Here is a 25,558-nt window from a genome sequence, read left to right as displayed (position 1 = left end):
TCCAGTCAGTTGGAAGTTACCGGTGACTGCGTATTTGTATTGGTGCAACATATATTACATATATTTACAATTTTGCCGCAGTGGCCGTTAACTCCAACTGACAGTGGAGATCAAAAGTTTACGCATTCGTAAACATTTCTGGGCCCCCGAGTGACAAGTGTAAATCTTCAATTCCGCTTGCTCCATACAATTTTCAGCAGCAGGCATGTTCCGGATCGGTCCAGCGAACACATATCCCAGTTGTGTGTTGAACGCCCGTACATCCCCTAATCCAACCGCCACACACCCACTTTTGCGAATCGCGTTGTATGTATCCGCCCCTAATTCCACATCTATGGGCGTGTTCCCCCTAGGATCTGGGTCGGCGATGGCGTAATTAGTGAAGCCCCGGGTGGGGTCTTCCAACAGAGCCTCCGAATAAAGTCGCCTGGGTAGTTTGTCGCTCACCACCGCATTTACTTGCAGAGACCAGCTGCTGCTTATTCTTCTGGGTCGTATAGTGAATGTGGTTATGCGTTGCCCCTTATATATACGGTGCTGCAGCCCAAACCGCCTATATGCCGCATATGAAATGGTGGTCATTGTTGCCGACTGGCTCATCAGTGCCCGCACCATCACGAACCCTTCCATCCCTTCGGCCATTAATCTGATCATTACGGTGGGCACCAACACCAAATCCCATGCAAAGGCTGGTGCGTTTATAGCTTCCATATTCAGAGGCACCTCATCCAGCTGCGATGCCCCGTGCAGGGTCGTATGGTGCCTGCTGTCGCAACGTCTGCAGCCATCCAAACTGGGGCAATCGGGGGCAAGATGGCTCCTTGCCAGACAGTTCCGACAATAACCACGTCTTTCCACCGTCTCATACCTCTGAAACGGGGTCTGTCGCCGGAACACCGGGCAGGAGTAAAGGCTGTGGTCCTGTTGGCACAGTCCACAGGAGTACTGCCAGTTGCTGGGTCTCTCGCTTACAAGGCGTCTGTTGGGCCTTGCCTCACGTCTGCTCCTCGGTGGCTGGTTGGGACTGCGGGCTCTTCGATTAGGTTGTGGGGGTTGGCGGTTGGGGCTCCGGGCTGAGTTACTGGGGCTGCGGCTCCGGTCTTCCAGGCGCCAGTCTTGATTTGGTAGATAAGCAGCCATATCTGTAAAAAACAAGAAGCGAGTACTATGTTCTTTTAGGAGGAAATATCCGGCTAGTCAGTCGGAGAATAGTTTAACAATTTTGGTAATGGGTCTGCTTATATTGCCACCAGAAGTCCGTATATCCACTACCCGGGTATTTTGATCCGTGCCCTGATAAGATTTTTGAACGCGACCCAACTTCCACTCGTTTGGAGCGAGTCTGTCATCCTTAACCACTACTAAATCTCCCTCTTTAACGTTGTCTTTTTGGTATTTCCATTTGGTTCTTCGATGGAGTTCATGCAAATATTCTAACTTCCATCTGTTACAAAAATATTGGGAAATCACTCTGAGTCGTTTCCACCTATTTACTAAATTTATGTCTGTGTCTGAAACATCGGGCTCCGCTGGAGCAAGCATTGATGTCCCTATAAGAAAATGACCGGGAGTCAAGGGTGACAAATCATTAGGATCGTCGCTAGATGGACTTAATGGTCGCGAATTGAGACAAGCTTCTATTCGGGCTAAAATTGTTGTAAATTCCTCAAACGTGAAGTTCATTTTCGGTATACTTTTCTTTAAATGAAGTTTAAATGACTTAACTCCTGCTTCCCACAAGCCACCCATGTGCGGTGCACCAGGTGGGATGAATTTCCAACTAAGATTTTGGTAAAAATTGCTATCAATCGTACTTGTTTGAAGGCTTTTGATAAGCGCAATTCTATCTCTTTTTATTAAATCGACAGCTCCAACGAAATTGGTTCCATTGTCGGAATAAATACAAGACGGACACCCTCGGCGGCTAACGAATCTTGAAAACGCGGCAAGAAATGCGTGGGTTGAGAGGTCGCTTGTAGTCTCTAAATGTATTGCCTTGGTCGCAAAGCAGACAAAAAGACACACATAACCTTTTGTGATGAAACAAGCTCTTCCAGAATAACTTTTGATGTTGAAGGGTCCCGCAAAATCAACACCAGTATTTGTGAAGGGTCTGGACAGAAAAGTTCGTTCGGGTGGAAGTGATGCCATTATTTGTTCCTGCGTCCTTTTTTTATGTATAATGCATATTTTACAGTGACGAAGAATTTTCTTGACCAGCGACTTTAGTCCAAATATCCAGAATTCGGACCTTATTATTCGAGTCATCAACTGATTTCCGCCATGCAAAGTGAGTTTATGAACAAAGTCCACCAACAACTGGCTAAAGATTGCTCCATGTGGCAAAATTATAGGATGACGTTCATTGTATGTTAAGGCAGTAGATTGTACCAATCTTCCATTGGCTCTCACGATGCCTTTCGAATCTAAAAACGGATTTAAGGTCAAAAGTGGACTTGTTGATGAAATTCGAGTCTTTTTCCTCAATGCTTCATATTCGTTCATGTAGAAGAACCTTTGAGTCTGTATTATGCTTGCTCGTTTTCCATCTTGAATTTCGGCAGCTGTAAGCTCGTTTGACGTCATCCTAAGTTGTCTGTCTGATCCAGTGTTTTTCCTGAACCTCAAAGCATATGCGTATGAACGATAAACTTTGGCTAACGATGAGAAATTCTTTAAGGGGTCATCTTTTTCCTCAAGCAGCGTAAGAGTTTTGACTGCTTTTGCCTCTAAATTAGTATCGCTTTCAATTGTATTTGATGGCCAACGGTCCTTGGGCCATGTGAGCCAGTGAGGTCCATGCCACCAGAGTTGTAGATTATGCAATTCGAGAGGTGAACATCCTCGGCTGGCTATATCAGCTGGATTGTTTTCAGAGTCAATGTGCCTCCAGTTCTCTTGACCCACACCCTCAGAAATCTCCGAAACTCGGTTTCCTACAAATGTGCTCCAATGACAAGGTGGCTTTTTTAACCAAGCCAACACAATCGTGGAATCTGTCCAAAATTGGGTCGTATAGTGAGAAATTTGTAGATTATTCGTTATCGATACGGCCAGTTTGGACAACAGAACTGCGCCACATAATTCGAGTCTAGGAATAGAGAGCTTTTTGATCGGAGCTACCCGAGTCTTTGCAGCTAACAAGAATGTATGTGCGCTTTTGTCAGTATTTTCGACTCGAATGTATATGGCTGCTCCATATGCGTTTTCCGAAGCATCACAAAAGCCATGAATTTCCACCGTACTGTCTGCGGTGTATTGAATCCATCTTGGTACTTTAAGTTTTTCTATATTTTGGCTATTTTTCACGAAATTATTCCAGTTTATTTGGGTCAAAGGCTTCAACGTTTCATCCCAATCAATTTTGTCCAGCCAGATTTGCTGCATTATAAGTTTTGCTACAACCACCACTGGCGCCAGCCATCCACAAGGGTCAAACAATTTGGCTATTGTTGATAGGACTTCTCTTTTTGTATGTCTTTCTTGATTTTCCATTTGTGGTGGCGTAAAAGAGAAAAAATCTGCGGAAATATTCCATCGAATCCCCAATGTTTTTGTGGAAGCATCCTCAGAAATATCTAACCAATTCAGTGGCAGTAAATTTTCTTCCGGAATATCTTTGATTACATTGTGTTCATTTGAGGCCCATTTCATTAGAGTAAATCCAGCTGAGTCCAAAGCAGCTACTAATTCCTTTCTGGCCATGATTGATTCCTCCAATGTATGGCCCCCAGCCAGTACATCATCAACGTATAAATTATTCAATATTATATCCGCTGCTCTAGGGTGCGAATCTTTAACATCCTCTGCTAACTTAATGAGAGTTCTCAATGCCAAAAACGGCGCGCAATTTACTCCAAAGGTCACTGTTAGTAGTTCGTAATCCTCTATAGGGTCTGATGGTGATTTCCTGAATAAAATCCTTTGATATTTTGTTTGACTTGGGTCTAAAAGTATTTGCCGATACATCTTTGTAATGTCGGCGTTAAATGCGTATTTGAAAAATCTCCATTTTAAAATTTGTAGTACCAAGTCCTGTTGTAATATGGGTCCAGGAAATAGTATGTCGTTTAGACTTGTTTTATTCGATGAAGGGCATGAAGCGTTGAATACGACTCTTAACTTTGTTGTAATACGGTCTGGCTTTATAACTGCGTGATGTGGCAGGTAATAATTGGGCATATCGTTAATTTCATTTGGGTTAATTTTCCTCATGTGGCCAAGTTCGAGGTACTCGAGTATCGAATTGTCGTACTGTTCCTTGATATCTGCTGTTTTCATAAGTTTCCTTTCCATTCGATAGAATTGAGCTAAAGCAATATTTCTAGAAGTCCCCAATTCCTCGCATTTTTTAAATGGGAGAGTCACAACATATCTTCCATTTTTGTTCCGTATTGTTGTGTCAATGAAATTCGATTCGCAATATTGGTCTTCTTCTGACCGTAAAACTTTTTTAGGGGTCTCTTCCACCTCCCAAAAACGTGTAAGTATTTTCTCAATGGATGTTGTGTTTAACAATGCAATTTGTTTTCGTTGGCTAGCATTTCCAGGAATGGGTCCTCCTACAATCCATCCAAATTTTGTACTTTGAGTTAAAATTGATCCATAAGTTTTCATTGGAATCCCAAGCGTAAATATCAAAGGTCCTATATCCATACCGATGAGTAAATCAATTGGTCGACTAATGTAGAATTTCGGATCAGCAAGTTCCAATGATGTTAAATCTCTAAGTTGTGATTTGTGTAAGTTTTGTGGTGGTAGATTTGATGGTAAGTTCTTTAAAACTGGAGCCCAAACTTCCAGTTTAAAGCTAGGGTCGAATTTGGATCGTAAGGTAAACAGACAAGATTTCGTTGATGTCTCTGAAACGAATTGACTTAAGCCAGTAACATGAACTAAGCTGTTTCTTGTTGGCAACTTCAGAAGATTTTTAAGTTTTTCCGAAATAAATGTTGATTGTGATCCAGAGTCTATGAGCGCTCTTGCATCGTAAAGTTGTCCTCTGGTTTCTATCTGCACCATGGCTGTAAAGAGTAGTGTACCTCCAGATTGTTGCTGACTAATTGGCTTATCTTGAAGGGTCAAAGTTGTAACTGTAGCTGGTTCTAGGTTTGGTGTGGACTGTATTTCTGTTGTTTGAGCGGCGGCACTTGTTCTAGGTCTTGTCTCCACTCTAGCTAGGTATGTATTTGTAGATTGGGTTTCCGTTCCCTTATGTAACAAAGTATGATGTCTCATTGTGCAAGTTCGACATCCAAATCGACTTTTACAATCCTTTACACCATGGTGCGCTGACAAACAGTTATAGCATAAATGAGATGTTTTCACGATATGAATTCTATCATTTACATTTTTTCTTAAAAACTCCGTGCAATCTCTGACAAAATGATTAGCCTTGCACACTTGGCATTGTTGGGCATTTTGTGTATTGTTGTTTGGGCGGTTCTGTTGTTGATGCTGATTAGAATTTGGCCTTCCTCCCAAATTATTCGTATTCTTTGTGACATTTGTTTGAAATGTATTCGAAAATCTGGGTTTGTTGTAAGTGGGTTGTTTCTGTTGACAAAATTTCGAAGTCGTAGGCTTTATATTTCCAACAGATTCCATAGTTTTGAATTTGTTCGTTAAAAATGTGTCGAATTGTTCCCATTCTGGAAGTATTTTGCAGTTACTCAGTGATTTCTCGAATTCCTCTAGAAAATTTCTTGGTAATTTTGAAGAGCAAATGTATATTAGAAGAGGATCCCATCCTTTGACATCGACTTCTAGCAATTCCAATGTCTGTATACAGCTGTTGACAGTTCGTTGTAATTTTTGTATTGAATGACTTGAATCGCCAGAAACTGCAGGTAGATTAAAAAGTGTTTTTATCTCCTCATTTACTTGCATCCGTTTATTTTCATATCTATCAGTAAGATTTTTCCATGCAAGTTCAAATCCATCATTAGTCAATGGCACGTGAATAATAATTTCCTTTGCTTCCCCAGTGGTTTTTTGTTTCAAGTGAAATAGTTTTTCTACGTTGCTTAGCTTTGATCCTTTTATATAAATTGCCGTAAATAAGTCTCTAAACGTGGGCCATTCTCGATATCCTCCTTTAAAGGTGTCCGTATCGCATGGTGGTAAGCGAGATACGGGAGCAAAATCCAAATCCTTTTTCTGCTGTGTCTCCAATGACTCTCGTTTTGTTTGTTCCAACATCTGTTTTTCTCGAACATTCTGTAATTGAATGTTGACGGCACTTAAAGCCTTTTTATATGCGTCCATCGCCTCCATATAATTTTTCCTTAACTTGTTTTTATCAATAACCTTTTCTCCTTCTTTTGCTTCATGCTCTCTGCAATCGATATAAGCTCTCCTTACTTGACTCCAATTTGAATTCAATTCCAAACGTGTAGTTTCCAAAGTGTCCACAGTATCCTCTGGGTTGGTAATTGAAAAAATCGAAATAAAATCCAACAAGTCGTTGACGCTGTTAGCGAATTTGTCGCATAGTGATTTGTCCATCTTCTTAGTTGTGCGAGAAACCTTTCAAAAATTTGGTTTATTGTCCAAAATCCAAAAGAAGCCCAACGAGAAGGACTTACTCTGTTTAGAAATTCAACTTTTCTTCAACTTTTTGTGTTTCAAAAGCGAGAAAGTATCTTCCTTTATTTTGCAACGAATTACCTATTGGGTCAATATTTCCAAAAACTACCGAGAAAATTTGAAAAATAATAATTTTGGTGAACGCTTCGACTGTTATACAGTTTTTCAATCCAAAATCTGGAGAAATTAATTTTCCAAAATTCGTCCTTAAACGTATTTGAATATAGTTGGATGAGCGAAAGGTCAACTGAGAGAAGCTTTATCCGATTATAAAAGAGAAAAAATATTCCGCTTCAAGAAAAACGAATGAAGAAAAAAAAATATATATACAAAAAAATTCAGTGAAATTGTATAAAAAAAAATGAGTCAGAAAATTGTAGAGTGATTATTGGACAGCTCCGTCTATCCACCAAGTGAGATGTATGCCAAAGTAGGAAATGTTTGCTGGGTTGTCGTAAAATTCCGAAAAATCCAAATTCCAAAATTGCATATAATCTCTTACGATATCCTTTGTTAGGAAGCCTTTATGGCTTTTCCAATTTAAACTTTTCTCCAAAAGTAAGTTTCTTTAAAGTAGGGTCTGAATATTTCTCTGAAGTGACAAATATTCTAAGAGCGCTACGATGTTATTCAGCAACGAAATAAAAAATTTCGATGCACAAAAATATTTTTGGGTCAAAACCCCCAGATATTGTTTCCAAAAAGTTCCTCAAAAAGTAAAAAATTCCGAAAATATTCCAAAAAATTAATAATTTCTGGGTCAAAAAGCAGCCTTTTTCATCAAAAGAATTAAAAAGTTGCACAATTCCCAAAATTATTGCAAAAGATTTAGAATATTTTAGATCAAAGCAAGATAAAACAAAAAGGCTGAAAATTTTTAAAAATTAATTAAATTAATTAGAAAATATATGAAGATAATATTGTTGTTTAAATTCCGTCTGTCCACCAGACACTGATAAAAAATGTTTCAAAAATGTTAATTTTGTCTGTCCATCAGACTTCAACAATTGCGTAGAAAACTTTAATAAATCACAGAGGTTAGGATTTATTGCATAAGTCTATGTCACCAGACTTTGTTATTTAATTCGCTATGTATTTGCTTTTAAATATGGCGCTATGTAGTTGACGGCGTTATGTTTTTCCAATATGTATATGTGTAATTTGAGATATAAAGTTTATGTATTCGTAGTGACGCCAACTTTCCAAAAAATTTCCATATAGAAGACTGTATGTACAAATATGGCGAAGTTAAATGCCTGAACTCCACGTTCAGCTAATTTCCAAGAATAAAATGGCGTTTATATATTTGTAATGACGCCAAATTTCCAAAAAATTTCCACTTTTTTATATAGAAGCCGCAAACTATGTTTGTGTGAGTCTTTTATATTAATGTCCGTCCGACCAAAAGATCACAAATCTAATTTTTTGCCAATTTTTAGGTTAATATTCCCGAAAATTGCGCAAAAAATGTCAATGGGGCAAGCAGCAGATTCCAAAAAAGTGTCAAAGAAATTTGCTTATATGGCTCAGAACAAATATTAATGATCTGCCAGAGCCAAATATGCTTTTTTTGTCTTTAAAAATACGAAAACTTTCCACAAGTACTCACTTTGACGAATTTCTGGGTCTCTTCTTGGCCTTTTTTCGGGTCTCCCTCCTGGAATATGCTGGGTCTCCTTTCTGTTTTTTGTAAAAATGTTCTTTTTAATTGTTTGTCGGTATTTTGTAGTTTGTAGTTTTGTACCACTTTGCACTGTTCACTGTTTGTACGTATTTGTAATTTTCTGTAAAAAATGATAATTTTTATTTTTTTGTAATTTTAAATATATTTTGTATTTTTCCAATTGTGTTCCACTATGCAAGGTCCTTTTTTGCACCACTGTGAAACGACAATTCGGTTTGTAGGGTCACATTTAGCAATCACACTAATTTTTCCAGTTTTTTTTGTTTTTGTAATTTTTTCCACTTGGCACCACTGTTCTTCTTTTTTATATTTTTTGCCACGATTAAATTTTTTCCACAGTTAAATTTTTACCACTGTTCAATTTTATCCACTGTTCAATTTTTTTCCACTGTTCAATTTTTTCCACTGTTAAATTTTTTTTTTGTTTTATTTTTTTGAAATTTGTTATGCAAACATTTTTTTGTTACACTGTTAATGAACCCTTTGGTTCATTATTCTCTTTTGTTCCGCTTTGTATTTATTTGTTCAATTTTTTTTCACTAAGCGGTTCCTTTTATTTCTCTTTTCTTTCTTTTTTTTTCTTTGTACTTCTGTTACATATGTAACATATGTACTCACGGTTCTTTGTTGCTTGTTTCAAATCTTTTTAACTTCTTTTTTTTATATGTTCGATGAACTTTTTGTTTGTCACGCACTAATGTGTATATATGTAAACCGCATTTTTTTTTTTTTTTTCGTTTTTAGTTATTTAAAAAACTGCACTTTAATCCGGCGTTGAAGGATCAAATGTTTTTTACTTTACCTGGGATGCCTTTTTTTATTAACAAGAGGGTTTTTTTATTGTTTAAAATTCAATTAAAAAATAAATTCTTTATTCACTTGATTTGTTTTAAGTTTTTGTGGTTTCCAGTGGTTTTTTGTGGCAAATTCAAATTTTGTGATCGTGTTGTTGAAATACAATAATTAGTGTGATTTTTGTTGTATTTTTTGTGTAACAATTCATGTAAATTTTATGTATGATTTTTTGTGTAACAATTCATGTAAATTTTATGTATGATTTTTTGTGTTGAATTCATGTAAATTTTATGTATGATTTTTTGTGTAAAAATTATTATATTTTTGTAAATTTTGTAAATTTTGTATTGACTTGTGATCGTGTTGTATATTTGTTGATTAAGTAATTTTATGATGTTTGTTGTGTGTAGTATGAAAATGTTCTGAAATTATGTTTGTTAATTTAAATGTTCACTTTATTTTCTTTAATTTTCACTTGTCACTGGGGAGCACTTTTAACTTTCGCGGGCGCGATTTCAAAACGAACTGTGTCGATGCCTAATTTGCATCAGCTCAGCAACCAAATTTGCAAATCAATTTGTTGCTTATTTACTTCCAGTCAGTTGGAAGTTACCGGTGACTGCGTATTTGTATTGGTGCAACATATATTACATATATTTACAATTTTGCCGCAGTGGCCGTTAACTCCAACTGACAGTGGAGATCAAAAGTTTACGCATTCGTAAACACTCTCATTATTCACTCATTAGCGATTTTTCCTACTTATTTTTAAAATTCTAAAATATTACTCAAATATTAGAAATAAAAAATTTAAAATTGATTTATCGAAATTTTTCAACCTCCCAGTACCTCACTGCGTATACCTAACAATACCTTGATCATACACCTGGGATAACAACAAGAAAAGTGCGTTTTACATCAAACCATTAATTTCAATTTGAAAATCTCTCTCTCCAATTTTGTTTGCAACATTTTTTGCCTTTGACAATCAATTTGACGTTACACCTTTTGGGATATGTAACCAGAAACAGCACACATGTTGCCTGCGAACATGTCAACCCAAGGGATACCTTCGGTGAAATGAAAAGTGACAAAGACACTCGTTAGTGTCTGTGGTGTCATAACAACGCAGCGTGTAACAAGTGGCTGTAACAAACACGTGCGCTCCAAATGGAGAGAAGAGATAGAAATTTAAATGTATTTGCAGAATAAATACATTTACATTTTTAAGCGTTAGAGAATATTGGATATAAAGAATTTTAAGTTTTTAGAAATGACTTTTTAAAAAATATTAAAATTGAAGCGGGGATGGGAAATTGATGCCGGCAATGAAACCTTCCTTTAAGGACAATTATTATTATTATTATTATTATTATTATTATTATTATTATTATTATTATTATTATTATTATTATTATTATATTATTATTATTATTATTATTATTATTATTATTATTATTATTATTATTATTATTATTATTATTATTATTATTATTATTATTATTATTATTATTATTATTATTATTATTATTATTATTATTATTATTATTATTATTATTATTATTATTATTATTATTATTATTATTATTATATTATTATTATATTATTATTATTATTATTATTATATTATTATTATTATTATTATTATTATTATTATTATTATTATTATTATTAATATTAATATTATTATTATTATTATTATTATTATTATCACTATTATATATATTATAATTATAATTGTAATTATTATTATTACTATTATTATGCATCTCCATCTAGTTGCATTGTGTTTTAACCAATATGACGATTTTTGAAGGACCACCAATATTGGTTCTTTTGAAATAGAAATGTTGAAGGATCAATCGTAAAATACTAGGCATTTTAAAATGTTGATAAAAGGCCGTATCGTAAATCTTTAAAAATTTTTCCCAATCATTGATTTTTTTTAACTTTTGATGAATCTATTTTGGACTTTCGATTTAAATATTTTCAAAGGATCAATCGTGTATCTTTGGGAGAAAATTTTGAGACTCACTCGAGGTTTTTTTATATATATTTTGAAGGGCCAATCGTCAATTTGTTAAAATATTTTTGAATGACAAAACTTTGTTGTTCTTTTTCAAATTTCTTCAAAGAGCCAATAGTGGATTTTCAGATTTTTAAGCGTCGCCGAAGAATTTTTTTAATAATTTGTTTAAAGACCAATCGTGGATTTTTTTAATTGCGTTTAAAAGGCAAGTTGTATTGTACAATCTATTGTGGTTTTTTTTTAAATACATGGTGAGATAAAAATATCCCATTCGGCAAATATTAAAAACTGAGCTCGGGGAAAACCATTGAAATTCTAAAAAATGTAAGAACTTACACCGCAACAAATAGAAAATAGACTCAAAAGAGCTAAAGAGTTGCTTCGCTTGGCTGAAAGTGGTGAACTGCCGACTTTGGTTTTCTCCGATGAGAAAACATTCGTTGTCTAATCAAAATGATCACGTTTACTTGCCAAAGAGGTCAGCTGAAAATGTGCACCTACGGTTGGCCAACAGAACTCAAGCGCCGGCCATGGTGATGGTGTGGACCGCCATAACAGCCGATGGTCGCTCTCCGCTCGTATTAATCGACCGTGGCATCAGAATAAATGCAAAAATATTCTGGAGGGTGTATTAAAGCCATGGGCCATTGCGCATTCCAACAGGGCTCAGCACCATCGAATTCAGCACGCGCCACCCAGGAATGGTTACAAAATGAGGTTCCTCGCCCAAATATCCGGATACCAATCCGTTAAGCTATTATGTCTAGATTAAAAAAGTGTCGATCACCTCAATCAATTTTCAAATAAATAAAATCCGTTAAAAATGCTGTCGAAGTCTTAAAAATACCGAATGTAGCCGTTATAATAGGGTCTATACAGTGAATTATGTCGCTAAAATCATCAAAATACCAAATACAGAGAGGTACTTTTATATGGGGGCTATACCAAAACGTGGACCTGCACAGACAATTTTCTGTCATAGGCTGTAATATCCACTTCGAACTCCAAATACCAGATTTCAAACAATTCCGGTAAATGATGTCGCTAAAATCATCAAAATACCGAATATCGGGAGGTACCGTTATATGGGGGCTATACGAAGGCATGGACCTGCACAGACAATCTCCTGTCATATGCTGTAGTATCCACAACGAACATCAAATACGAAATTTGAAACAATTTCGGTGAATAATGTCGCTAAAATCATAAAAATACCGGAAAATGGGAGGTACTTTTATATGGGGGCTATACCAAAACATGGACCTACATGGCCCATTGTCAAAACCAAAAGTCCTGCAGACATAATATATATTTGAGTAAAATTTTATTAATCTACTTCATTTCGTTCGGAAGCTAAAGTCGTTAAATCGACATAGAATTTTATGCTGATCAAGAATATATATACTTCGTGGGGTCTAAAATGTATATTTCGGGGTGTTACAAACGGAGTCACAAACTTAATATACCCTCCATACTATGGTGGAGGGTACACAAACAGCAAATTCAAAATTCTTCAGGACCACGGAGCGTATGCTTGAAATAATATTAATTATACGCATCGTAGGTAAACACAAACATCATCAAAAATTAAACATTTACTGAGCAAAGGAGGCTCTGCTCATTTTCCTCTTATTCTCACTCAAAGTAAACGGGAATGCCAAAGCACTTCTTTTATATCTTCCCGACCTAACAGGTGTAGCCTATTTCAGAGTCTCGTAACTACAGATGAAGAGCAAAAAATGAACTCAAGTGATATCTACACACACGCACACTCATACATACACACATGACTTTTTTACTTCTTGGATTATCACAAATATTTGTTTAGCAGGTGCTAGCAACAAAATGACAACGAAGACGACTACAAGAACAGCAACGTCAATGTGGATGATGATGATGATAAAACAACAAAACGTAATGCCACGAAGAAAGTCAAGCACACAAAATACGTTAATACAAAAAAATATATCTCTCACTAAAACAACAACATATAAAATGTAAAACATCCAACACACACCCTCACAAAACAAAAAACAAATCTACATACCGACACTTGGCAGATATTTCAAAAAGTGGTTCATCCACAGAAAAAAAAAACGAAAAAAAAACTTGCTAAAATAACCCAAAGAATTCCCTCTTACACCAAAAAAAAAAAAAACAAACAAAAACATGTGAGCAAGGGAGATGAGAGCGAAAAAGAGTGAGAGCGGGAGGAGCAAATGAAATTTTGTTGGTAACACAATTATTTGCGTTACTCATTTGTCAGCAATACTACGTAATAAGCTTAAAAGCCAACGAAATAAAAGAAATGTTTTGTTGTTGAAGAAGACTAGAGGAGGAAGTGAAGGGTACAGGGTAGGCTTGCTGGCCGACTAGGTGGCTGACCAGTTGGTTTCACACAAACGCACACACATACACACACATCATTTATGCATGTGTAAATGTAAATGACCCAGTATAAATGGCAAAGAAAAAAACCAAACAAAGTTAATTTTGTGAAATGAATGAGAAAGTATTCTCATTTCTCTTTCTCTCTCTCGCTCCCTTCCTCTCTACCAATGGTCATCGATGTTTGTTTGTGTTAAAGTGGGGGTTCATTATTTATTTATTATTTGGAATAAGAAATACAAAATGTTGTTAATACTTCGAAAAAGAACAACAACAATTTATTCAAAGCAAACATTTTTTTATCTTTAAACGAAAATTAAAGGTTTAGGTAAAGAGGTTTATTTTCTAAAGAAAAAAAATCGAGGCCTATGTTAACGAGAATTTTTCGTATTGAAAAATGTGCTATTTTAATTTCCTGGTTTGGAAAAATATTTGGCATCAGGATCTTTTCCGGATGCCCTCCCTCTCTCCGGATTCTGTGTCGATTTTGGCCCATGAGTCCCCCGGAATTTTGCGTTTTTTATAATCAGTCCCTAAAGGTACAGTTTTTCTTAAATATTATTTTAGCTTCTGGATTGTTTTGATCGTTTCTGTCGTGGTTTATAAAAAATTTAAGTCGAGATTTTTTTTATTTTTTAAATTCTTTGACATCGTTAATTAATTGATATTGACCTGAGATCCCGCAATTCGTTCTCATTTAATATTTAATTTGGGTTTTGGAAGCTAGATATGTAAATCCACGATCCTATGTTTATAACCTCTGTCATATGGCTATAGATTTGATACGATCAAAACATGCCTCATCGAAATAACAGTTTTAGACCCTAGGTCTTTTTGTACCAAATCCGTTCCGGGACAATTGTAGTTGATGTAGGGGTGTCCGTTAGTCTGTCTGGTTGGCTGGATCGCCGATAACCCTCGAAGATCCAAACATGGCACATCATAATATTTTTATCGAACTTAGATTGAGTTCGGAGATGGACAATATCGGTCCACTCCATCTGGTACCTCCGCACAAGAGGTCAACATTTTCACAGAAAAAAATTTCCCTCGGAGAACAAGAAAGGATCATCCAATTTTGTCCAAACTGTGCAAATCCTAATATTTTTATACACTTCACCATTCGATGGAGGACATTCATGGACATTCATGGTAGACAATACAAAGTATATATATTCTGAATCAGCATAAAATTCGAAGACGATCTAGCGATGTCCGCCTGTCTGTCTGTTGCAATCACGCATTCTTTCGAACGAATTGAAATAGAAGGTTAAAACCAGTAGGCAGGTTAAGTTCGTCCACGTTTTTGGATAGCCCCCATATAACGGTACCTCCCGATATTCGGTATTTTCATGATTTTACCGACATAATTTACCGGAATCTTTCCAAATTTCGTATTGGAAGATCTTAATGGGTACTACAACATATGGCAAAAAATTTCGTACGCAGATCCACGTTTTCGTATATCCCCCACCTGACGATACCTCCCGATATTCGATATTTTCATGATTTTTGCTACATTATTCACCGGAATTGTAACAAATTTCGTATTTTAAGTTCGTAATGGGTACTGCAGCCTATGACAAAAAATTTCGTACGCAGATCCACGTTTTCGTATATTCCCCATATAACAACACCTCCCGATATTCGGTATTTTGATGATTTTAGCTACATTATCACCGGAACTATTTCAAATTTCGTATTTGAAGTCCGTAATAGGTACTACGTAAGCAGGTCCACGTCTTCGTATAGTTCCCATAAACGGTTTTCAAATAAGTTTTTCGGAATTCTTTTGAAAAATTCCAAGTACCTTCCAAATGGTGGAGGGTATTAAAAGTTCGGTCCTTCAAACGGCCAATAAAACCATGCTGCCCGAATGTTGCTCGGCGGTATTTTGGCCCATCCCCGGCGAAGCGCGTTCACTTTGGTATTTTTTAGTGCCACCCATGCTTTCCAAAATACTGCAGGCACAATAGACCAACGGATTGGTATCCGAAGATTTTGGTGGCCAATGTGCTCTGGAAATGAAGCGAGGAACCTCATTTTGTAACCATTCTTGGGTGGAGCGAGCTGAGTGCAATGTTGCTGAGTCCTGCTGGAATGTCCAAGGTCTACGGCCAAAATGTTTGAGTGCCCAGGGTTTTAATACACCCTCCAGAATATTTTTGCGATAATATTTGGCATTTATTCTGATGCCACGGTCGATTAATACGAGCGGAGAGCGACCATCGATTGTTATGGCGGCTTGAGTTCTATTCTGGTGGCCAACCGCAGGTGCACATTTTCAGCTGACCTCTTTGGCAAGGAAACACGATAATTTTGTTGGTTTTCAAACAGCTGGACAATGAATTTTTTCTCATCGGAGAAAACTAAATTCGGCAGTTCAGCACTTTCGGCCAAGCGAAACAACACTTTAGCTCTTTTGAGTCTATTTTCTTTCTGTTGCGGTGTAAGTTCTTGCCCTTATTGGAATTTCAATGGCTTTACCCCGAGCTGCGACATTTTCAGCTTTCAGCTGATGTTGCTGTTTTCTTCCGTCCACTTCCTTGACGTCGTGCTACGCTACCAGTATCACGGTTACGAGTGATGGTAAGAGACACAAAAGATTTATTCACATTTAAATGCTGGAGTGCTCTAACGATAGCCTAGCCACTTGTGGTTTTCCAGCCAAATATAAAGAAATCACACTATCACGCTTGAATTCCATCGCGAATAATTTTTTTCTGGAAAATTCTCACCAAAATCCTTTTGTACGCTTGTAAACAATATAATGAGCTGTCACTGGAATAATTTTAACAGCTGTCGGACGAGTGGCTTAGAAATGACAGCAGTCTGAAGTTGGTACAGTTGGTGCAGTTTTTCATCTCACCCTGTACTTCGGTCGACTATTTTCGATTTTTGAAAAATGGTCGATATGGCGAAACCTGGCACGTCGCAATATTTAAATCATTTATATTTAGGTCTGACAACCTGCTCCATAGAGGGCCAACAGTTTGGCTGAGGGTACACATCTGCCGGCAAAACCGACTTTTTAACTTATTAAAGAGTAAAATAGCGCGAAAGATAAATATATAAACAAAACTGACATAAATCGGGCACACATTAAGAAAAAAATTCTAATCACCTGGTAGCTCTACCTTACCTTTTTGTTGTACCATGTAGGTAACTGTCTTCACATGATTTGATAGAGCGTGTGAGAGGTGTATCAAAGTTCAACATTTCTGATCTAAGAAGAAGATACTCATCTTCCTCTCCCGCCTTTCCTTCCCTCCTTGCAGGTTACAATTCAAAAACTCAATTACTTTACACAAAACACTTGACGTGGCAAATACCTAAAAATAATAAACAAATGCACACAAACATGATGAAAACATTTTTCACCCAAACAATACCTAAATTCGCAAAAATGTAAATGTTCTACAGCTTTTCGATAACATTTCCATCAATTCAACAGATGCACACACACACATCTCTTTCAATAGCCAGTTTTTAATGCGAAAGGAAATTCTAAATTACAGAGAAGAAAATATACAATCGCCTAGGCCACCAATCATTAACACTGTGCAACAGAAGGACGCACACAGTCAGCATGCAACAATTATAAAATAATTTGTAGTTCGAGTTAATTATTTTTTTTTTTGCAAAATAAACTTTTAATATTTTTTTGTTGCTATTAGTTCGGTAGGAGAGACTGTGTGTGCGTGCACAAACCGCCATAGAATAAGTGCTTCGTTTTATCTTCTGTTGGATATTTTTCTTTGGTTTGTTATTGTTTTGCAAAAATATTAAAATCGAGAGAGGGAGAGATAGAGTATAACTGAGAGGGAGATGTTTCGTATGGATTTACAGTAGTGCTAACTTTACAAGACTCTTTAGAAATGTCACAACTAATTTTCATTGAAAAAACACAAAGATATCCAAAAAGGATTATATTATATTAAATATAATATTATATTATATATAGTATTATATAATATTATATTTCAAAAAAATCTTTATCCCAAGTATCCCATTTTCGCTTCATTGATTTCTCCTGCTAGAAGGAATCACAGAATTGAACAACCAATCACCTAATTGTAAACAAATTAACGCTAAATTGGCATTACTGTTCCCATCATCATCATCGTCGTCGTCACCGTCGACGTCGTTGTGTGTTGTAGTCATTGCTGAGAGCTTATCGCGAATGAAACGTTTTTGTTTTTTTTTTTCGTTATATGGGTACCACATACGTACGTATCTCGTCTACGTTATGCGATTGTTTCGTATTCTGTTGCTCATTTCGTGTAATAGATATGTATGGACTTGTATACAAACACAGGCACACACAGTCATATCTCAATGGATATATGGGTGATTTCATGGCAAACGTTTAAAGAATACTTGTTGGGAAAGGTGTCAGGTTATTTAGCGTTTACACAAGACAAATTATATTTAATCAGAGATGTATTTTATTCACTGTCTGCCATCTTTCGAAGATAGTAAGCGCTTATTATACCCTAAGCCATACGACCAGAGAGGGTATTTATCATCTGATACGGCCGTGCCTCATCGAAATAACGCTTTAAGACCCTAGATCTCTTTGGATCAAATCCATTTCAGGACATTTGGAGTCGATCTAGCTATGTCCGTCTGTCTGTCTATCTGCTGGCTGGTGCGCACCATAACTCTCGAAGGGAGTATCCTATTTGATCCAAACTTGGTGCATCGTAATATCATTATCAAACTTAGATCGATTTCGGAGATGGGCAATATCAGTCCACTCCACAGAATGTCGAAATTTAAAAAAAAAAAAATATTTTACTGCACAGAAAGAGAGATGATAATCCGATTAATATTTGCATTAGTGCTAGATCAGGTTCGAAAATGGAAAATATCAGACCACTCCATCAAGTACCTCCCCCACAAAGGGTCAATATTCTGAATAAATATAACTTTTACAAAATGTAATGTACATAGGTGTCCGATTGTTTTTAAATTGCACACATCCAAATATTTTTATTAACCTCAGGTCTAGTGTAAAGGTTGAATATATTGGTCCACACATTCTGGTACCTCACCTACAAAAGGTCGAAATTTTCAAAAAATATATTTTCTGAACAAAAAGAGAAACGATAATCCGATTTTGCTCCAAATTTCAAAATTAACAATATCGGTCCACTCCATCAAGTACTTTCCCCACAAAAGGTAGAAATTTTGAATAATTGCAAGTCTTATAAAATGTGATGTAAGAGTCCGATTGTTTTCAAATTTCATACATCCAAATATTTTTATTAACCTCAGGTCTAGTGTAAAGGTTGAATATATTGGTCCACACATTCTGGTACCTCCCCCACAAAAGGTAGAAATTTCCAAAAATATTTTTTCTGTACAGAAAGAGAAACGACAATCCGATTTTGCTCCAACTTTGCAAATCCCAATATTCGCGTCAGTGCTATTTCAGTTGCGAAAACGGACAATCGGTACCGTTATATGGGGGCTATACGAAGACGTAGACCTGCACCGACAATTTTCTTTCATAGGCTGTAGTATCCATAACAAATTTGAAACAATTCCGGTTAATAATGTCGCAAAAATCATCAAAATACCGAATACTGCGAGGTACCTTTATATGGGGGCTATACGAAGACGTGGACCTGCACAGACAACTTTTTGTCTTAGGCTGTAATATCCATTACGAACTTCAAATACAAAATTTGAAACAATTCCGGTGAATAATGTCGCTAATATCATCAAAATACCGAATATCGGGAGGTACCGTTACATGGGGGCTATACGAAGACGTGGACCTGCACAGACAATTTTTTGTCTTAGGCTGCAGTATCCATTTCAATACCAAATTCAAATACCAAATTTGAAAAAAATCGGTGAATAATGTCGCTAAAATCCTCAAAATACCGGATATCGGGAGGTACCTTTATATTGAGGCTATACGAAGACGTGGACCTGCATAGACAATTTTTTGTCTTGGGCTGTAGTATCCATTACGAACTTCAAATACGAAATTTGAAACAATTCCGGTGAATAATGTCGCTAAAATCCTTAATATACCGAATATCGGGAGGTACCGTTATATGGGAGCTATATCAAAACGTGGATCTACATGGCTCATTTTCAAGACCAAAAGTCCTGCTGACATAATATACATTTGAGTAAAATTTTATCAATCTACTTCATTTCGTTCGGAAGCTAGAGTGATTTCCACAGACGGATAGACGGACGGAAATCGCTAAATCGACATAGAATTTAATGCTGATAAAGAATATATATACTTTGTGGGGTCTAAAATGTATATTTTGAAGTGTTACAAACGGAATGACAAACTTAATATACCCTCCATACTATGGTGGAGGGTATAAAAAGTATATGGAGTAGCCCATATGCGAACCAATGCCACTTTTCGTACTTAACGAATAATACAAATCATTTATGTATGTATGTGAGTATGTGCATATGTTTGTCTAGTTATTCACACCACCAGAGGGCCGAATGACTACGTACCCTATATGTAATCGTAATCATCATCGTCGTACCGAGACACGATGATGGATGCCAAAAGGGGCGTAAGAGAGCCAACCAGGCAGCCAGCGAGAACTGGGTGTTATGCTTATGGGATGTGTGTGTTGTTGTTGTTGGCTTACTTTCATGCCAGCTTTTTGCCACTGCTCTGTGGCGGCGCTGCCGGCATCACAACGTTTCGTTTATTGTGGGGTCTGTCCGACGATAGACGTCGTTGTGTTGTCATCAAAATTTCAGTCTACTACGTAAAGTAGTCGCTGTGAGTAACGAACGCGCTTTTTTGCATATCAGCAAAGTAGAAAGAAACAGAAATAGCCATAATAATAAAAAAAATCAAAAAAAAAAAAATAATAATAAGAAACGGACGGGTTCGAGAAAAAAATATAAAAAAAATATTTGTGCACATAACGCGCCAATAAAACGAAAACGTTTTTCTTTCGCTAAGCAAAAAAGTTAAAACAATTTCATTTTAACCAAAAAAAATAGAGTTTTTTTATTTAAGCAAAATTGTGAGTTTTATGGTTTGTTATTGAAAATACCCAACTATACATATCGATTTATTTTTGTTCAATATGTGAAATTAAAAATAGTTTTTGTTTGCTACTACTGCCTATTATGAAAACGAAGGAAAAACAAAAACAAATTATCTATGAGTTTCTATTTCAAATTTAAAAATATAATTTTCTTTTTGAAAACAAAAATTCCATTCAAATGAAAAAAAGAGCACACAACACTGCCAAAAAAAACAACAAGAAAACCAAAAAAACAACAACTTAAACAATTGTATTATAAAGTAATCTTGACGTAATCGCCGCAAAAATATTTTAACGACGTCGCCAAAACGTCGTCGACAAAACGCGACAAACGATAAGCAAATTCAACCCAACATCATCACAACAACTGAATATCAAGAAGAAAAAAGAAACAGCAACAACAATATAAAAGCAATATCAACAACATTCATACGTATGGACGTGCTCTCTCCCCATAAAACCCCATCACAAAAATAATAATAACAGCAACAAAAACAGCAGCAACAGCTACGGCAACACTAATCACAACAAAGAGTGTGAGCAATCTAGTATGAAATGACGGTACATAAGTAGAAGAAATTACGTGGAGAGGAGAATTATTGAGTGAGTGCGAGAGTGTGTGTGAGTGAGTGTTGGCTGTATTTCATTTGTAGCAAAACATAGCAGATGATCAGCCAAGTGTGCTGTGTGTGGCTACAAAAGAAACGAACGAAACAAACACAAAACACCGATCTTTGAGCTGAATTCAATGCTGTCAATGTTGTGTTTGTGAAAAAAACGTTAATTGTAAAGAATGCGCTGTAAAATGATAAAATTAGTGATTTTTTTTGGAATAATCAGGGAAAAATATACAGGCATGTCACAGAATGTAAAATCGTTCAAGAGTGAAAACGAAAACGGTTTTAGCTTCTCTAAAAAACGGAAAACGCAAAAATTTTGCGTTTTGATATCACTTTCAAAAAGCAGGGTGAAATTGAAATGTTTAGTGATTTTAACGTAAAAAATAAACAGAAGACACATACATTTAACAGAAAATATTGTATTAACCAAATTCTCTTAGAATGAACATGTTTTTGGAATTTATTTTACAAAAAATCTATTATTTTTCTAATCCATGATGAAAACGCAAAAAAATATGCAGAAATGAACGGCAGACTTGTATAGTTGAATTATTGCCATATGTGTTGAAGAAGAATTCGGAAGACATTCTTAATTTGATCCAATGTGGACAAATTTCAGCTTCAATTGCATTAATAATTCTCCACATAATTGTAGAAACTGTACTTCTCCCAAGGCTTAGCTTCACATCTCTACCTATAACTCCTTGAAATGCACCCGTAGCCAAAAACCTAAGCTTTGTTGCAAGCTGGATAATAGCCGGTATATTGGAACGTTTGAGGTGGGGAGAAATTTTTTCCAAAACTAAAACAAAAGCTTCTTTATTTAGCCGATAATAAGTTATAAATCTGTAGAAATAAATTATTATTAAAATAAATTTGAAAATAACTCATTGCTGGTGGATCCTTACTCTGCATTTGAGTGAGATAAAGGATCTGATGCGTTCCTCAATGTCCGGCGACGAATTTTTTCAGTAGACCGCTGATTTATTTCTTCATCCATTACAGCAAGTATTGAAGCCCCTGGCATTTTTACTTTTGGTGTTTATATTATAAAAAACAATTTAAACTCCTTTTTTAATTGTCAATAAATTGTTTACGACATTTTTTTTCATGGAGTTACCATATTTTTATTTCAAAAATGTGAAATGATTTTTTTTTTCCGGATTAGTCAAAACGTACGAGTGCTGAAGAAGCAAAAGCAAATCGTAACGATTTGGAAAAGGTGAAATAAATCGATTTCGTAAAACTTCTGTGACATGCCTGATAATTTCACATCCTTTTGTGATGTGATAAGAGAAAGAAAATAAGTAGCAACTGCGTTAAGACCATCCGGTAACCGATTTTCCCTTTATGATATCGAAAAAAAACATAACGAAACTAATAGAATCTTGCAGGTTCTTGTACAGACCAATTGTTAATCAAATTATCTGTTAAAAAATTTGATCTGGCCTTTAAAATATCCACAATTGTGGATTATTACAAAGTCCCAACGCACTTTGAACCATGACAAAAAATCATTGAACATTTTCAATGTCTATCTAAATTTATGGTATGATCCACAACTGCAGGAATATTAAAATATTTATAATACGGTAACCCAATTATCCTTCATGATATTAAAAAAAATTGCAAAACAAGTAGATTTTTACAGGTTTTGGAACAGACCATTAAATTTAAATTTAGAGCTTTTTGGGTGGTATAAAGTTTTGCGTTTTAGGATGAGAAAACAGAAGAAAATAATTGACCGGCACAAAACAATTTTTTTCAGGAATGATTTATATCTTTTGAGAACATGAAACACGAAATATGAACCTATTTAGTTACAAAATGCGTGTGAAATTTACAAAACCCTCATGTTCTGTCCCAGAACTGAAAATGTGTTAAAGTTTTTACTAACCATTTTTTTCTTTATGATTTTGAAAAAAAGGGTAAACTAGTAGATTCTCTCAGTTTCTGGAACAGACTATTAAATTCGGTTTTGTCAATTTTGGCTGGAATCGTGGTGCAATTACCAAAGTAATCTCATGCTATCATACGATTACAATGTTTATATCCTCCACCATAGAATATTAAGTTTGCAACACCTCGAAATATACATTTTAGAACCTACAAAGTATATATATCTTTGATCAGCATAAAATCAGCATAACTCTATCTATTCTCCTCCGAACGAATTGAAGTAGGTTGACAATATTTTACTCAAATGTGTGTTTGGTCTTCAGGACTTTTGATATTGAAAATGGGCTATATAGGTCCACGTTTGGGTATAGCCCCCATATGACTGTAAATCCCTAAATTCGTAATTTTAATGATTTTGGCGACATTGTTCACCGGATTTATTAAAAATTTCGTAATAAAAGTAAGTAATGGATACTACAGCCTTTGACAGAAAATTAGTTATGCAGGCCCAGGTCTTCATATAGCTCGCATATAACGGTATCTCTCAATATTTGGTATTTTTGAAGATTTTAGCTAAATTATTAACCGGAACTGTTTCAAATTTCGTATTTGAAGTTCCTAATGGGTACTACAGCCTGTCACCGCAAATTGTCGATACAGGTCCGCGTTTTGGTATAGCACCCATATAACGGTACCTCCCTATATTCGGCATTTTAATGATTTTAGCGATATTATTCACCGGAATTGTTTCAAATTTTCTTTTTTAAGTTCCTAATGGGTACTACAGCCTGTAACCGCAAATTTTTCATACAAGTTCAACGTTTTGGTATAGTCCCCATATAACGGTACCTCCCTATATTCGGCACCTTAATGATTTTAGCTACATTATCCACCGGAATTTTTTTAAATTTCGTATTTGAAGTTCCTAATGGGTACTACAACCTGTGACAAAAGATTGCCTAAGCAGGTGGATTTCTTTGTATTCACTGGAATAGTTTCAAGTTTCCTATTAGGACAAAATACGTTTTCGTGTAGACCTCGTTATAACGGTAACTGTACTCTTAACATTTTACAATTTTCAATACTTTTATCTGTCATAACTTGCGAACCAAATTTGCGATTTTTTACAACTTGTATCTAAATAATTTATGATTTATTACGAATTTATGATTCGCATAAAATTGGATATAAATGTTCGATTTTCTTGTAATTTTGCCAATATCAATATATGTATTTGTGTTAGGTGAAGTTTAAAGATGGAATACTTCGGTCGACTATGTCTGGTAACTAACTATCGTTTTAACATTTTCTAAAAATTATCATATATCTCATATAAAGTGAAAAAAGTAGTTGATATTTCAAAGTTCAATTGTCAAAAAGTCTATGGAATAAAAATTTTAGCCGATATATTTGAAGATTATATTTTCATTTAATGATGTTTTTAATAATATTCCCATAATATATTTCTTAAAATACATTTTGCATAGCCGTCTATGCCTGAACTTAGCACTTTTGCAAACAAAGCGTTTTTTCTATATTTTAAAACAGCCAAATTAGCAACACTGGCTTTATCTTCAACACTTCCTTGCACTCTCAATCACACTCTCTCCCTCTGTCTCTCTCTCTCACACACACAGCAAAACAATATGAACAATAATAATAATAACCATGCAAGCATACGTCGTATTTTGTCGATTCATTTGTTTTTGTTTTTTTTTTTTTTTGTATTTTTGATTTTTGCTCTTTCACATTCATCCATATCTCTGGCTTTTTTATTGTTGTTGTATACGTCGTCGACGTCCAATACGTAGATCAACGACGTCGTCGCCGTATATAAAATAAGATATAAAATTATTTTTACTTTTTTTTTTGAGAGATTGTTGAGTTCTTTTTTTTATGACTGGCAATTGTTTTAACAAAAAAAGCTAATTTTTTGCATTTCAGAAGTTAAAACTGCAAACGAAGATAGGAGTTATTTTAAGTGCTGTTCTGTTAAATGTTTCGAGATAATATTGTTGTGCCTGATTAGTGCCACGTTAAGAAGTTTATAATTTTGATAGGTAAGGTAACTACTGAACGAACAAAGTGATTTGGAATAAATAATTTCGGTTTGGGGGGATTTTTCGTTGGAAATCGATTGAGTGTATTAACGAATGATTATAGGTACCCAAATTGGATTTTTTTTATAAGTGCAGAGGTACTTTGTTATGTGACAAAAGAAATTACATTTCCATGCAAAATATACAAAAAAGGAAAGAAAAGTATCGATTTCGAAGGTAGCCCGAGCACTACACTGTTATGTACTTATATACCTATAAACTTTAAAATGAATGTACCTTCTTTTTATACCCTCCATCATAGTATGGAAGGTATATTAAGTTTGTCATTCCGTTTGTAACACCTCTAAATATACATTTTAGACCCCACAAAGAAAATATATTCTCGATCATCAAAATATAAAAATAAAATTCTATGTAGATTTAGCGATGTCCGCTGTCTGTTGTCC

General features: G+C 35.4%; 3 protein-coding genes and 1 long non-coding RNA gene across 4 annotated transcripts in view; 1 reads left to right on the top strand and 3 right to left on the bottom strand.

Annotated features, from left to right (window-relative positions):
• The window catches only part of LOC101888623 (polyglutamylase complex subunit TTLL1), a 32,363-nt gene extending 15,591 nt beyond the window's left edge, over positions 1 to 16,772 (bottom strand). The window contains exon 1 of the mRNA XM_059122156.1: positions 16,627 to 16,772. The gene's annotated coding sequence lies outside the window, so the exon portion shown is untranslated. The remainder of the gene's footprint in view (positions 1 to 16,626) is intronic.
• Positions 88 to 8,329, bottom strand: LOC131802254 (uncharacterized). The gene is made up of 2 exons (XM_059122157.1): positions 8,198 to 8,329; positions 88 to 1,142 (listed from the first exon to the last, which is right to left on the bottom strand). Exon 2 carries the CDS (start codon positions 1,138 to 1,140, stop codon positions 88 to 90), a length of 1,053 nt encoding a protein of 350 aa, XP_058978140.1. The 5' UTR covers positions 1,141 to 1,142; positions 8,198 to 8,329.
• A 3,464-nt stretch (positions 16,773 to 20,236) lies between the features above and the next one.
• LOC101888107 (cyclic AMP response element-binding protein B) overlaps positions 20,237 to 25,558 on the top strand; it is a 51,839-nt gene continuing 46,517 nt past the window's right edge. The window contains exon 1 of the mRNA XM_059122155.1: positions 20,237 to 20,509. The gene's annotated coding sequence lies outside the window, so the exon portion shown is untranslated. The remainder of the gene's footprint in view (positions 20,510 to 25,558) is intronic.
• On the bottom strand, positions 21,553 to 22,234 carry LOC131802253 (uncharacterized). Its single transcript, XR_009342113.1, has 2 exons — positions 22,062 to 22,234; positions 21,553 to 21,999 (listed from the first exon to the last, which is right to left on the bottom strand). It is a non-coding gene; the product is annotated as an uncharacterized LOC131802253 (long non-coding RNA).

This window comes from Musca domestica, unplaced genomic scaffold, assembly GCF_030504385.1.
Source record: "Musca domestica strain aabys unplaced genomic scaffold, Musca_domestica.polishedcontigs.V.1.1 2, whole genome shotgun sequence".
In the NCBI taxonomy this organism is placed as follows: Eukaryota; Metazoa; Arthropoda; class Insecta; order Diptera; family Muscidae; genus Musca; species Musca domestica.
The sequence above is the reverse complement of the archived record's forward strand: the minus strand, read 5'-3'. Positions and strand labels throughout refer to the sequence as shown.